Genomic DNA, 16435 nt, shown 5'->3' with positions numbered 1-16435 from the left:
TTCTAGAAGTGACCTTGTTCTATTTGGTAGTCTCTCACTTACATGTGTTTTCAAAAGTGTCTTTGGGAGAGGACCTTCAAGATGGTGGAGGAGTAAGACGTGGAGATCACCTTCCTCCCCACAAATACATCAAAAATACATCTACATGTGGAACAACTACAGAACACCTACTGAACGCTGGCAGAAGACCTCAAACCTCCCAAAAGGCAAGAAACTCCCGAACGTACCTGGGTAGGGCAAAAGAAAACAGAATAAACAGAGACAAAAGAATAGGGATGGGACCTGCACCTCTGGGAGGGAGCTGTGAAGGAGGAAAGGGTTCCACACACTAGGAAGCCCCTTCACTGGCGGAGATGGGGGGTGGGGGGGAAGCATCGGAGCCACGGAGAAGAGCGCAGAAACAGGGGTGCAGAGGGCAAAGCGGAGAGATTCCCGCACAGAGAGTTGGTGCCGACCAGCACTTACCAGCCTGAGAGGCTTGTCTGCTCACCCGCTGGGGCGGGCAGGGCTGGGAGCTGAGGCTCGGGCTTCAGAGGTCAGATCCCAGAGAGAGGACTGGGGTTGGTTGCGTGAACACAGCCTGAAGGGGGCTAGTGCACCACAGCTAGCCGGGAGGGAGTCCAGGAAAAAGTCTGGACCTGCCTAAGAGGCAAGAGACCATTGTTTCAGGGTGTGCGAGGAGAGGGGATTCAGAGCATCGCCTAAACGAGCTCCAGAGACGGGTGTGAGCCGTGGCTATCAGCGTGGACACCAGAGATGGGCATGAGACGCTAAGGCTGCTGCTGCAGCCACCAAGAAGCCTGTGTACGAGCACAGGTCACTATCCACACCCCCTTCCAGGGAGCCTGTCCAGCCCGCCACTGCCAGGGTCCCGAGATCCACGGACACGGATCCCGGGAGAACACATGGCGCGCCTCAGGCTGTTGCAATGTCATGCCGGCCTCTGCTGCCGCAGGCTCACCCCACATTCCGTACCCCTCCCTCCCCCCAGCCTGTGTGAGCCAGAGCCACCTAATCAGCTGTTCCTTTAACCCGGTCCTGTCTGAGTGAAGAACAGACACCCTCAGGCAACCTACACACAGAGGCGGGGCCAAATCCAAAGCTGAACCCCAGGAGATGTGTGAACAAAGAAGAGAAAGGGAATCTCTCCTAGCAGCCTCAGGAGCAGCAGATTAAATCTCCACAATCAACTTGATGTACCCTGCACCTGTGGAATACCTGAATAGACAACGAATCATCCCAAAATTGAGGCAGTGGACTTCGGGAGCAACTGTAGACTTGGGGTTTGCTTCCTGCATCTAATTTGTTTGTAGTTTTATGTTTATCTTAGTTTAGTATTTAGAGCTTATTATCATTGGTACATTTGTTTATTGATTTGGTTGCTCTCTTCCTTTTTTAAAATATATATATATATTTTTTTTTCTTTTTCCTTTTTGTGAGTGTGTATGCTTTTGTGTGATTTTGTCTGTATAACTTTGCTTTTACCATTTTTCCTAGGGTTCTGTCTGTCCTTTTATTTTTTTAGTATAGTTTTTAGTGCTTGTTATCATTGGTGGCTTTGTTTATTGGCTTGGTTGCTCTCTTTTATTAAATTATTTTAACAATTTTTTTTATTTTATTATTTTTTTCTTTCTTTCATTTTTTCTTCTTTTCTCCCTTTTCTTCTGAGCCATGTGGCTGCCAGGGTCTTGGTGTTCTGGCCGGGTGTCAGGCCTGAGCCTCTGAGGTGGGAGAGCCAAGTTCAGGACATTGGTCCACCAGAGACCTCCCAGCCCCTTGTAATATCAATCAGCAAGAGCTCTCCAAGAGATCTCCATCTCAACACAAAGACCCAACTCCACTCAACGACCAGCAAGCTTCAGTGCTGGACACACCATGCCAAACAACTAGCAAGACAGGAACACAACCCCACCCATTAGCAGAGAGGCTGCCTAAAATCATAATAAGTTTACAGACACCCCAAAACACACCACTGCATATGGTCTTGCCACCAGAAAGACAACATCCAGCCTCATCCACCAGAACACAGGCACCAATCCCCTCCACCAGGAAGCCTACACAACCCACTGAACCAACCTTACCCACTGGGGGCAGACACCAAAAACAATGTGACTATGAACCTGCAGCCTGCGAAAAGGAGACCCCAAACACAGTAAGTTAAGCAAAATGAGAAGGTAGAGAAGTACACAGTAGATGAAGGAGCAAGGTAAAAACCCACCAGACCAAACAAATGAAGGAGAAATAGGCAGTCTACCTGAAAAAGAATTCAGAGTAATGACAGTAAAGATGATCCGAAATCTTGGAAATAGAATGGCGAAAATACAAGAAACGTTTAACAAGGATCTAGAAGGACTAAAGAGCAAACAAACAATGATGAACAACACAATAAATGAAATTAAAAATTCTCTAGAAGGAATCAATAGCAGAATAACTGAGGGAGAAGCACGGATAAGTGACCTGGAAGATAAAATAGTGGAAATAACTGCCACAGATCAGAATAAAGAAAAAAGAATGAAAACAATTGAAGACAATCTCAGAGACCACTGGGACAACATTAAACACACCAACATTCAAATTATAGGGGTCCCAGAAGAAGAAGAGAAAAGGAAAGGGGCTGAGAAAATATTTGAAGAGATTATAGTTGAAAACTTCCCTAATATGGAAAAGGAGATAGTCAATCACATCCAGGAAGCACAGAGAGTCCCATACAGGATAAATCCAAGGAGAAACACGCCAAGACACATATTAATCAAATTATCAAAAATTAAATACAAAGAAAAAATATTAAAAGCAGCAAGGGAAAAACAACATAACATACAAGGGAGTCCCCATAAGGTTGACAGCTGATCTTTCAGCAGAAACTCTGCAAGCCAGAAGGGAGTGGCAGGACATATTTATAGTGATGAAAGGGAAAAACCTACAACCAAGATTACTCTACCCAGCAAGGATCTCATTTAGATTTGACGGAGAAATTAAAACCTTTGCAGACAAACAAAAGCTAAGAGAATTCAGCACCACCGAACCAGCTTTAAAACAAATGCTAAAGGAACTTCTCTAGGCAGGAAACACAAGAGAATGAGAAGACCTACAATAACAACCCCAGAACAATTAAGAAAATGGTAATAGGAACATACATATCGATAATTACCTTAAATGTAAATGGATTAAATGCTCCCACCAAAAGACATAGACTGGCTGAATGGATACAAAAACAAGACCCGTATATATGCTGCCTACAAGAGACCCACTTCAGACCTAGGGACACATACAGACTGAAAGTGAGGGATGGAAAAAATACTCCATACAAATGGAAATCAAAAGAAAGTTGGAATAACAATTCTCACATGAGACAAAATAGGCTTTAAAATAAGGACTATTACAAGAGACAAAGAAGGACACTACATAGTGATCAAGGGATCAATCTAAGAAGAAGATATGACAATTGTAAATATTTATGCACCCAACATAGGAGCACCTCAATACATAAGGCAAACACTAATAGCTATAATAAGGGAAATGGACAGTAACAGAATCATAGTAGGGGACTTTAACACCCTACTTTCACCAATGGACAGATCATCCAATATGAAAGTAAATAAGGAAACACGAACTTTAAATGATACATTAAACAAGATGGACTTAATCGATATTTATAGGACATTCCATCCAAAAACAGCAGATTACACTTTCTTCTCAAGTGCTCATGGAACAGTCTCCAGGATAGATCATCTCTTGGGTCACAAATCAAGCCTTGGTAAATTTAACAAAATTGAAATCATATCAAGTATCTTTTCTAGCCACAATGCTATAAGACTAGGTATCAGTTACAGGAAAAAAACTGTTAAGAATACAAACACATGGAGGCTAAAGAATACACTACTAAATAACCAAGAGATCACTGAAGAAATCAAAGAGGGAATCACAAAATACCTAGAAACAAATGACAATGAAAACACGATGACCCAAAACCTATGGGATGAAGCAAACGCAGTTCTAAGGGAAGTTTATAGCAATACAATCCTACCTCAAGAAACAAGAAACATCTCAAATAAACAACCTAACCTTACACCTAAAGCAATTAGAGAAAGAAGAACCAAAAAAACCCACAGTTATCAGAAGGAAAGAAATCATAAAGATCAGATCAGAAATAAATGAAAACAAAATGAAGGAAACAATAGTAAAGGTCAATAAACTAAAAACTGGCTCTCTGAGAAGATAAACAAAATTGATAAGCCATTAGCCAGACTCATCAAGAAAAAAAGGGAAAAGATTCAAATCAACAGAATTAGAAATGAAAAAGGAGAAGTAACAACTGACACTGCAGAAATACAAAGGATCATGAGAGATTACTACAGGCAACTGTATGCTGATAAAATGGAAAACCTGGAAGTAATGGACAAATTCTTAGAAAAGCACAACCTTCCGAGACTGAAACAGGAAGAAATAGAAAACATAGACAGACCAATCACAAGCACTGAAATTGAAACTGTGATTAAAAATCTTCCAAAAAACAAAAGCCCAGAACCAGATGGCTTCACAGACGAATTTTATCAAACATTTAGAGAAGAGCTAACCCGTATCCTTCTCAAACTCTTCCAAAATATAGCAGAGGGAGGAACACTCCCAAACTCATTCTACAAGGCCACCATCACCCTGGTACCAAAACCAGACAAAGATGTCACAAAAAAAGAAAACTACAGGCCAATATCACTGATGAACACTGATGCAAAAATCCTCAACAAAATACTAGCAAACAGAATCCAACAGCACATTAAAAGGATCATACAACATGATCAAGTGGGGTTTATTCCAGGAATGCAGGGATTCTTCAATATATGCAAATCAACCAATGTGGTACACCACATTAACAATTTGAAGGATAAAAACCATATGATCAATAGATGCAGAAAAACCTTTCGACAAAATTCAACACCCATTTATGATAAAAACTGCAGAAAGCAGGCATAGGGGGAACTCATCTCAACGTAATAAAGGCCATATATGACAAACCCACAGCCAGTATCTTTCTCAATAATGAAAAACTGAAACCATTTCCACTAAGATCAGGAACAAGACAAGGTTGCCCACTCTCACCACTATTATTCAACATAGTTTTGGAAGATACAGCCACGGCAATCAGAGAAGAAAAAGAAATAAATGGAATCCAAATCAGAAAAGAAGAAGTAAAACTGTCACTGTTTGCAAATGACATGATGGTATACATAGAGAATCCTAAAGATGCTACCAGAAAACTACTAGAGCTAATCAATGAATTTGGTAAAGTAGCAGGATACAAAATTAATGCACAGAAATCTCTTGCATTCCTATACACTAATGATGAAAAATCTGAAAGAGAAATTAGATAAACACTCCCATTTACCATTGCAACAAAAAGGTTAAAATACCTAGGAATAAACCTACCGAAGGAGACAAAAGACTTGTATACAGAAAACTATAGTACACTGATGAAAGAAATTAAAGATAATACAAACAGATGGAGAGATATACCATGTTCTTGGATTGGAAGAATCAACATTATGAAAATGACTCTACTACCCAAAGCAATCTGCAGATTAAGTGCAATCCCTATCAAATTACCAATGGCATTTTTCACAGAACTAGAACAAAAAATTTCACAATTTGTATGGAAACACAAAAGACCCCGAATAGCCAAAGCAATCTTAACAAAGAAAAACGGAGCTGGAGGAATCAGGCTCCTGGACTTCAGACTTTACTACAAAGCTACAGTAATTAAGACAGTATGATACTGGCACAAAAACAGGAATATAGATCAAGGGAACAGGATAGAAAGCCCAGAGGTAAACCCATGCAAATATGGTCACCTTATCTTTGATAAAGGAGGCAGGAATATACAGTGGAGAAAAGACAGCCTCTTCAATAAGCAGTGCTGGGAAAACTGGACAGCTCCATGTAAAAGAATGAAATTAGAACACTCCCTAACACCATATACAAAAGTAAACTCAAAATGGATTAAAGCCCTAAATGTAAGGCCAGACACTATAAATCTCTTAGAGGAAAACGTAGGCAGAACACTCCATGACATAAATCACAGCAAGATCCTTTTTGACCCACCTCCTAGAGAAATGGAAAAAAAAGAATAATAAATAAATGGGGCCTAATGAAACTTAAAAGTTTTTGCACAGCAAAGGAAACCATAAGACAAAAAGACAACCCTCAGAGTGGGAGAAAATATTTGCAAACGAAGCAACTGGCAAAGGATTAATCTCCAAAATTTACAAGCAGCTCATGCAGCTTAATATGCAAAAAAAGAAACAACCCAGTCCAAAAATAGGCAAAAGACCTAAATAGACATTTCTCCAGAGAAGATATACAGATTGCCAACAAGCACATGAAAGGGTGCTCAACATCATTAATCATTAGAGAAATGCAAATCAAAACTACAATGAGGTATCACCTCACACCTGTCAGAATGGCCATCATCAAAATATCTACAGACAGTAAATTCTGGAGAGGGTGTGGAGAAAAGGGAACCCTCTTGCACTGTTGGTGGGAATGTAAATTGATACGGCCACTATGGGGAACAGTATGGAGCTTCCTTAAAAAACTAAAAATAGAACTACCATACGACCCAGCAATCCCACTACTGGGCCTATTCCCTGAGAAAACCATAATTCAAAAAGAGTCATGTACCACAATGTTCATTGCAGCTCTATTTACAATAGCCAGGACATGGAAGCAACCTAAGTGTCCACTGACAGATGAATAGATAAAGAAGATGTGGCACATATATATAATAGAATATTACTCAGCCATAAAAAGGAACGAAATTGAGTTATTAGTAGTGAGGTGGATGGACCTAGAGGCTGTCATTCAGAGTGAAGTAGGTCAGAAAGCGAGAGAGGGGCATGGACATATATACACTACCAAATGTAAAATAGATAGCTAGTGGGAAGCAGCCACATAGCACAGGGAGATCAGCTCGGTGCTTTGTGTCCACCTAGTGGGATGGGATAGGGAGGGTGGGAGGGAGATGCAAGAGGGAGGAGATATGGGGACATGTGTATATTTGTAGCTGATTGACTTTGTTATAAAGCAGAAACTAACACACCATTGTAAAGCAATTATACTCCAATAAAGATGTGAAAAAAAAGAAAAAAGTGTCCTCTTTTACTGCCCCATTCCATATTGTTGTCTTTCCTTCTGTGCGTGTTTCTGAGAAGCAGCCCACAGTGATCGGAGCCTGAGCTCTGGAGTCACACAGAACTGGATGCAGACCTGCCTGTGGCCTGTCCTTACTGTGTAACTCTGAAAAAATTACGTCACTTTTCTGTGCCTCAGTGTCTTTATAAATGGCGTTCGAACAGTACTTACCTTATGTGGAGGTTGTTGAGAATAAATCTCAGTGTCAGAATCTCTGAAGCCTGAGAATTAGTAGGCAAATCTCAGGGTAGATAGAAGTTCACCAGGTAATCAAGTTGGAGTGGGGCTTGGAGAAAAGAAGAGAATACACAAGAATTCCATCCAGGAAAACAGAAACAAAGACAAAAAAACCCTGAAGGGCCAGAGGCCTGCATGGGGGCAAGAAAGTTGGCAAGTGAGTTCTGCACGTAGAGTTCTGTCTGTGAAGGGAGTTGGGGAGCTCAGGCTGCTGAAGGAAGAGGGATTAGAAGCGAAGACTGATGACAATAATAAGAGTTTCCCGTCACCCCTCCTGACAACTTACAACATAATCCCAACCTGGCTGACCTAAAGGAGACTTCTTCCATCTTCCATCTAAAGCACCAAGTTGAGACCTTGATGGCGTATTGTCATTTGGGACCCCAAGGGCGTTACAGTAGATATGAGGTTGATGGCTTTTCCGTCCTGATTTTAGTTGAACACAGTCTGCCCCCTACTGATCATTCTGGACGTTTTCAACCTGAATGGGTTTACTTGATATTAAGTGTTGCCCTTGCCTTTTTCCTCCTGAAAAAAAAGAGTAAAGTTTGTTAACCTGCATATCACTTAAGACTGTTATGTTGAGTATATTTTAAATGTCTCAGAAGTGACCCTTCTGGCATTAAAAGCTGTACAAAGTAGTGTGGCTGGGCCAAGAGTAGTTATTTATTTATTTAGTTTAAATATTTATTTATTTTTGTCTGCGTTGGGTCTTCGTTGGTGCACGCGGGCTTTCTCTAGTTTCAGCGAGCGGGGGCTACTCTTTTGCGTTGCGCGGGCTTCTCGTTGCAGTGGCTTCTCTTGTTGCGGAGCACAGGCTCTAGGCGTGCAGGCTCAGTAGTTGTGGCTCTCGGGCTCTAGAGCACAGGCTCAGTAGTTATGGAGCATGGGCTTAGTTGCTCCCCGGCATGTGGAATCTTTCCGGACCAGGGCTCAAACCCGTGTCCCCTGCATTGGCACGCGGATTCTTTTTTTTTTTTTTTTTTTTTTTGCGGTACACGGGCCTCTCACTGTTGTGGCCTCTCCCGTTGCGGAGCACAGGCTCCGGACGCGCAGGCTCATCGACCATGGCTCACGGGCCCAGTCGCTCCGAGGCATGTGGGATCCTCCCGGACCGGGGCACAAACCTGTGTCCCCTGCATCGGCAGGCGGACTCTCAACCACTGCGCCACCAGGGAAGTCCTGGCACGCGGATTCTTAACCACTGCACCACCAGGGAAGCCCCAAGAGTAGTTTAAACAGAGCCCAGATGATGTATATAAGCCCAGATGATGTATATAACGGCCTGCAACTTCTGGAGCTTGTAATTTGGCAAGACTTGTAGTTATGGAGAACATCTCAATACAAAGATTCAATGAGAAAAAAGACGTGTGTATAATTAAGGAAAATAGCTACATCATTTGAAAGCAGAGTGCATTTGGAGAGTGTACTTTCAATGGGAAGAGGAAAGGAAAGCAGGGAGGAGGACTCCAGGGAGTTGTAAATTAAGTTCTGAGCTCTGGCCAGGCACAGTGGAGGGTATTGGGGGCACTGTCTTACTGTGTTCTATTGTGCAAATAAAATTTTATTGCATCTTTTTCCACAGTAATAAAATCAATTAAAGATTAAATATCAGCTAAATAATTCATAGTAGATGAGATTATATGACTTCTTGATGTTAAAATGTGCCACAAATGTTACACAGGAGAAAGATTGGGTAAACACTGCTTACGCAGAAGTACTTTATTTCATTTATGTATGTTCCCAGAAGCTCTGAAGTAATGGCACATGTAGCAGTAGAGAGAGTAATATATTGCATCCGGACAGGCAGCTCTTGTTGTTACAAAAGCTCAAGCTTTTTCTGAAGAAGCTCCTCGATTTTAAAATGATCTTGAAGTTGTAGTTATAGTTTATCATGAGAATTTTGATGGAGATACCTGCCAAAACTCTTTTTATTTTAATGATTTATCTGAATTTTGAAAGTAATAATGGGTTACTTCTGAAGAGCTATGAAAATTAAACCTCTTACATATTCTGTATCTAAAGAAAATGTGATGAAGCCAGCCTTGAGCCTATGCAATTGCCACATCTCAAATTACATGGCTGAGTTTCCCATGTTATGCCTTTTGATGTGGCTCTAAGGCAGGGCTCATCAAACTTTTCTGTAAAGGGCCTGCTAGTAAATATTTTAAACTTGGAGGCTGTATAGTCTCTGTTGCAACCACTTAACTCTACCACTGTAGCAAGCACACTGCCATAAACAATAATTAAACAAATGGATGTGTCTGTGTTCTAATAAAACGTTATTTACAAAAACAAATGAGGGCCAGATTTGGCCTGGGGGCCATAGTGTGTCTTTCTCTGCTCTAAAGTTGAGTCACCTGTACACACAAATTTGGTGAACAGTGAGGATGTCAGCTTTGAGAATGGCTAGTAGAGATATTCACATCACATCAGTATATATATATATATTTTTTTAATTAATTAATTAATTTATTTTCTTTTTTTTTTTTTTTGCGGTACACGGGCCTCTCACTGTTGTGGCCTCTCCCGTTGCGGAGCACAGGCTCCGGACACGCAGGCTCAGCGGCCATGGCTTACGGGCCCAGCCGCTCCGCGGCATGTGGGATCTTCCCGGACCGGGGCACAAACCCGTGTCCCCTGCATCGGCAGGCAGACTCTCAACCACTGCGCCACCAGGGAAGCCTATCAGTATATATTTTTAAAACATTTTGATAGTAACAGTAGCAAGTTTAAAGTCTTTAACCAATTAATTTCTTAGCACTTACTATTTTTAGAATTATATTTGTAGGAGACAGGTATCTCCCTCAAGGACCTAAATCTGTATATATTTAGGCCCAAAGGTGGAAAATCTAGTCTATTGGGGGAAAAAAGTGTAAAAATAAATTTGACTTTAGATTTTGTGTGAATGAGGTTTTGTTCATGGACTGCTTTTAGAGATGAGATAATTGAATCATTCCTGCCAGGACTCCTCTACTTTATAATTAAACGTTTCCCAAATAAATCACAATTTTTCATCCATTTCCAGATTTTCCCATAAATATTTACACCAGAGTGCATAGGCTATACATGAGAATGAGAGCGAACTTTAGTTACAATTTTTGAAGAACTTGTTATTTGAAATACCTTTCTTTAAATGGCACATTTAACTGGTTCTCTTTAGAGTGAGCCAAAACTCAAGGCCAGCTAAAAATATAACCAAGTAAATGTGGGAGATTCCAGATACCCAAAGGTTGACATTTACATTTACATACATTATATGAACTCCTTGCATCGTGCACTGGTAAGAGAAAGGTATAATTTTCAAGTTGCCTAATATGGGGCAAATCAGAATCAACTGATTTTTATAAATCACTCTGAGTATACTTTCATTGCAGTCATTGTCTTTACAACCTGGACAGTTTTGTAGTCGTTTGTTTCTTTGCTTTTTAAGAGGAATATATATATATATATATATATATATATATATATACATACTCTTAGTCAGGACTTTAGCTATCCATAGCCAGAGGTTGAAAATCTATTATATTTTCATATTCCCTCAATGGGAAAAGTATTTAACTACGATGATTCTTGTCACACGTAAGTTTTATCTGAAGTTCTCCCCATCTCCGTGAGTGGAGGGGGAACCTGAGTGGACACTCTCCCCTGCACGTTTCCAAGTTACAGGCTTGAAGTACACTTCCTGCACAGCCACATTGCTCCCCATCATTCTGAGTTTTACCGCCGGGTTGCACAATCGCCAGGGAAGAAATAGGGAGAGTGTTATTGAATCTCTAGAAAAAAAGAGCATGTTACTCTGTTAAAAGTCCTACTAATTTCTTTGTACCTTGAAGACTCAAATAAGAAAACTGTTGTTTTAAAAAAACAAAACACACAGAAATGAGAGATTTCTATTACTGCTATAGTTGCCATAAAATGAAATCAGTTTCAAATTATGTTTCTGTCCCTCTGTTCCATAGAGAGTTTGAAAATCTGTTAAATGGTTGACCTGGTATTACCTGATTTCTATTCATGAGTTAGAGTATGTTTATTAATGATATTTATTTATGATATTTATTAAATTTGGGAAAGCTGGCACATGTCATTTGCATTCAAGAAAGAAGTCTTTTCTTTGTCTTGCATAGTGGTATGTCATATTTTTCACCATACGTGAGCATCTAAATCAGCCATCACTTAAAACCTTCGTCTTCTTACTTCTTTTTGAGAAGGTTCACCAGTGCTTTTCTTTATTGTTACAAAGATTATTCCCAAAAGAAACTGCATAAAATTGTTAATACTTTATCCAGCAAATGAGAATTTAGAGAACAAGTTTCTTATTTGTAGTGAGTTGTTTAAAAATGAGAATAGAGTTAATTTTGCTCTCATAAAAATATGTATATCAAGGTGAATTTCTGGTGCTTCCTGAAAAGCCTGGTGCTTTCCTCAAAGCCTCTTTCAGCCTGACCATTGCAAATGGAGTTGCATCACATAGAACATCAGACTTATGTCTTAATGAGAGGGTGACCTCTCTGGCCCTTTGATGCCGATCTTTTATTGTGCAGAGAATTCCCCTGGAGAACTGAGTTAAGGATGCCGATTCTCATTCGATTCTCATTCTAAGAGTCGGGGATGGAGCCCAAGTAGCTACAGGTTTACTTGCACCTACGAGTTTCTGATGTGAAAGCTACACAGAACAGACTGAGACTCTGTTCTGGGTTCGCTAAATGTCATTCAGAAATATAATAAGGAAAAAACAGCGTTTTCTTACCAACTTCTGGTATTAAAATGAATGGCTTTTCCTTGAATCTTTTCATTTTAGGCTTATTCTAATCGTGCTTGAGTCAAGTCCATATCTATTTTTTCCCCTTGTCTCTGATAATTAACGTAGGAGAAGCCACTGGAATGAGGGGCTGGGGTCAGGGTAAATATCAGGAAGGGAATGTAGAAGGACCCCTTGACTAGAGCTATGAATGTATCCAGAAACCATATGGAGAATGACAGGAGGTTGGGGACCACTGATGCAGGTAGCCAGGCCAGTTGTCAATTTTGTCTAAGGACTTTGGGATCTGTCTTCAATATGAGGGCCAACAAGAAATCACAATCTCTACCTAACTGATGCTACTGAAAATGGAAGGAAATATTCTCAGCCTAAAATGCTAAGTTTCCTGCCACTTGCCTGTACCCAGTCACTTTCAGCAGTAACAAACATGAGGATGGGCATTTCCCACCATGCACTGATAAAGTGTAAATTGACAATTCATTTAAAAACTGTTATTTGGACCAGATTCACTGCCTATTCAAAAAAATGTGTCAGGGTGAGGGAATGAGAGTAACAAAAAATAATGATTGCAGGGATTTTATTAAAGGTATTTCATTGTGTATAATGCTTTCTGAAGCAGAAGTGTAAAAGACAAAATCCATTATTCATGCTTTTCATGTTCATACAGATATGACAGTATAATGAAAATTGGTCTTCTGCAATGAGCATAGCTTTGAGCCCCTCAGTCATAAATGTTTTCTAGGACCAGGGGATTTATATGCAAAAATCATCTTCACAAAGCAAACTTTGTCTGAAAAATAAGGCTTTTGTTTTTAGGACAGCCTTGCTATATTGCCAAGGGCATTGTCTTATTTATTGACATATATATCAGATACATGTTAGGAAACTGAATTATAAAATGACCCTAATCCTCCATACGTGTTTTAATCAGTTTATGTTTATTCATTTTAAAATTAAATCGAGAAAACCTCTTCTCTTTCAGTGAATCAAGAGCAATCATTTAGGGCTAAACAATGAGAAATGTGGAAAGTTAGGTACTCAGCTAGTTAGACTTTAAAATCTGTGAATTCAGCATGGGCGAATATAAACTCAGTGAACTGTTGAATTAGCACTCTGTGTTTTTATTTAATTATGTTTATGAAACAGTATAAAATATCAGTTGATAGGTTAGCTCCACTTTAATTGATCCATTGTTTTGAAGTAGCTATTGTCTGGTAGATCACTCTATGCCAGGTGATACATTTCTGATAACAGCCTGTAGTGAAGAGATTTCATCTTCCCGTGGGAAACGTTATCAAAGCAATTTTTCTCGTATGCCTTAGGCATTTTGGTATTGTTCAACTCTAATGCTTTAGGAAAATCCTAGACACTACAAAAGCATCAGAGAAAATCAAGAGAAGTAGGTAAAACTGGTAAGTTGAGTCAGATTATCATTAGTTACTTTCAGGATCTAAACAAAAAATATTGTTTAAATGTTTTAAAACCATTTTAAAGTCATCATAGTTGACCTTTCAGACCCCAAACTGTTTGACATCAACAGCATATGTATGTGTGCACACACTGGCTCTCTTTTTCTCTCTCCCTCAGTTGCAAAATATGCGTCTCATTTTGGCTAATTTATCTCTACATGAATGGCCCATAAGAGAGTAGTCCTCTTTCTCCATGGTTTCAAGTAGATCATCATTAGGGCTAGTCCTGGCATTTAAGCCCCAGAGAAGTTCAAGTTTACTCTGGGAGAAATTCAGATTAAATAAGAGTAAAAATATCAGTAAGAGAGACACCATTTCTAAGCAACAGAAATTCCATGTTACAATAAACCAGGTGGCCAGAAGATACATCAGTACCAGAGAAAGATGATATTTTCACATGGGCCAAGAAGCAGCTCCCTTGAAGTTGACCAAAATGAGGATGGCCAGCTTACCATTACTTTTGCCAATTATTTTTTTCTAATGACTGTAGATGGATAATGGTTAAAATTGAGAGCTTGTTTGTGTAGGACCCATCAGAAAGGCCAACATATTATGATTCTTATTTTAACATCTCATTGGGCATATTCCAGGAGAAGGATGCCATATCTCCATCCACTCATAGTCAGAGAAGTGGTCTAGTTGGACCTGCACTGCTACCCAAAAGATTTTCCTAAAGCACAAATCCAAGTAATACCTTCCTTTGCTTAAAACCTGTTGACTGAAAAAAAAGGCACAACCTAAAAGTTGAGAATTATATAATAAAACATAATTCTCACATCGTCAAATAAATGACGGACAAAACTGAGTCCTTAAGCTGGGGACAGAGCATCTCCAATCACTCTGAGAGATTGCTCCGAAGAGACAAAGGGGGAGCCAGAATATATAGGGTTTTTTGCAACAAACACCAGGTAGTCGGAACATCAAAAGATTACTGTTAATGAAAGAAAACCAGATACCTCAAGTTAAGGAATTTAGCTCTTTTCTGTATATGGGAAGATGCAAGAGTCTGGGCTCCCTGGAATCGTTCCTTCGATATGCACCTCAGCTATCTGGGGCCAGTATCCTGTGCTTTCTCATCCTGAGTCTCCTCAGGGTGCACTGTCAGGGGTGGCTGCAGCAGCTGACTGCTAGATGGGGGGCATCCTGTTTCCATCCTGAGTTTTCCCAGGGCTCACTCTAGGGGAGGCTGTAATGTGATGGCTTGATGGCTACAACATCCTTTGTTTACTGATATGGCAGGCAATATTTTTCATTCACCAAATCCTATGGCAGTTTCTCCCATAGCTTCAAATTCCTTGGCTTCTTACAAAACACGCTTTATGATTTGGCCTTAGTCCTGGTGTTGATCACATTTTCCACAGTCACTGGTGTCCTGTGTTTCTCTCCCAGGACTCAGTAAACTCTCAAAAGTGTAGAACTATCTCTTACTCACATTAGTGTTCCCAGTGCTGGGCCCATAGAGAGCCTTAAAATTATTGGATGAATGGTTGAATAGATGAATGGAAAAGCTGCGTTGCTGCGAAGTCCTAACTAACATGCCTGTGTCTTCTCCTTCCCAGGACTTTGGCGTCATGTTCCTGCATCATCTTGTATCTATTTTTTTGATTACCTTTTCATATGTCAACAACATGGCCCGAGTAGGGACCCTAGTCCTCTGTCTCCATGATTCAGCCGACGCTCTTCTAGAGGTAAAAGTTTTCTTTCTTCTGTAAGAAGACAAAATCTGGAATTCAGGATATCCTCCAGATCATCAGTTTTTCTAGGGTCTGATAGATGGTGCTGGGAGAAGTTAGTACATGACTGCTTTGAAACTGTGGAGTGTTTCTTTGTAGGTTAAATTGGTGAAAGTGAGACTTTAGTATATAAAGTGGTGTGCAAAAAACGTTCACCAAGTTAGCATTCTTTATTAATAGAATAATAAAAACCTTAACCCTTCCACACCTAAGAAATGAGTGTTTTACAATAGGAAAATTACTATTTGAATAGGTTTTGTTTCTAGTGTTACAGGTTTCACACTGATTTATCTGGGAAGCGTATATAGCTCAGTTTAGTTAGTAATAGTACATCCTGATGAAATTAATGAGTAGTCATAGTTTTTATTATAATATATATATTATCCTAGTATTTTTATAGTGAAAGTATATATGAATTACAAATTTTATATAAAAACTATGTTTTCTGTGCATGTAAGTATTAAGAATATCTGAGGAAATATTGGTTGCACTTTGATTAAGTTTCTAAACCATTATCACTTAAAATTACTAAAGTAGCAAAAAAAAAGAAAAAGAAAAATGCTTCTAGCATATTTCAAAAGATAAAATCCCAAGTAAAATTTTGATGCGGTATTTACTTTTAATCATGGCCTCCATGAAGAGACATACTCAATAAGGTTATATAACTATAGTGTTTTTCATTTTAGTCCTAAGAAATTTATATAGCTGGTCAAAAATGAACTTACCAGAGTACAAATTCCATGTAGAAATGGATCTTAGAATCGGTATGTTTATTTTTTATTCCTGTTGGCTCACAGTTCTGCCCCTTTGAAGCATGTGCTATCACTGTGAATGTAGAATAGAGATGCCCTCAAGTAATTATTTGTTATTCCAATATAAGCAGAAATTCCAGGCCATAAAATTGAATCTGCTATAAAGGCAATTAGTCAAGGTTTGAAGTGTATACAGCACTTCATTAAAGACTCTGGTCCCTATAAGGTTATGAAACAGAAAAGTAGTCCTAATGGGTTGGATATGTCAGATGATAGTTTGGCGCTATGGTTTTTAAGTGA

The 16435-nt window shown here is 39.6% G+C and overlaps 1 protein-coding gene across 4 annotated transcripts in view; it reads left to right on the top strand.

The window, feature by feature from the left end:
* CERS6 (ceramide synthase 6) overlaps positions 1–16435 on the top strand; it is a 322884-nt gene that overhangs the window by 252622 nt on the left and 53827 nt on the right. For all 4 annotated transcript variants that reach the window (XM_073807612.1, XM_019922828.3, XM_073807613.1 and 1 more), the window contains one exon: positions 15210–15338. In XM_073807612.1, coding sequence (XP_073663713.1) covers positions 15210–15338 — 129 coding nt within the window. The remainder of the gene's footprint in view (positions 1–15209; positions 15339–16435) is intronic.

This window comes from Tursiops truncatus, chromosome 7 (genome assembly GCF_011762595.2).
Source record: "Tursiops truncatus isolate mTurTru1 chromosome 7, mTurTru1.mat.Y, whole genome shotgun sequence".
NCBI classification, from domain to species: Eukaryota; Metazoa; Chordata; class Mammalia; order Artiodactyla; family Delphinidae; genus Tursiops; species Tursiops truncatus.
Note: the sequence above shows the minus strand (reverse complement) of the source record. Positions and strands in the feature narration are given on the sequence as shown.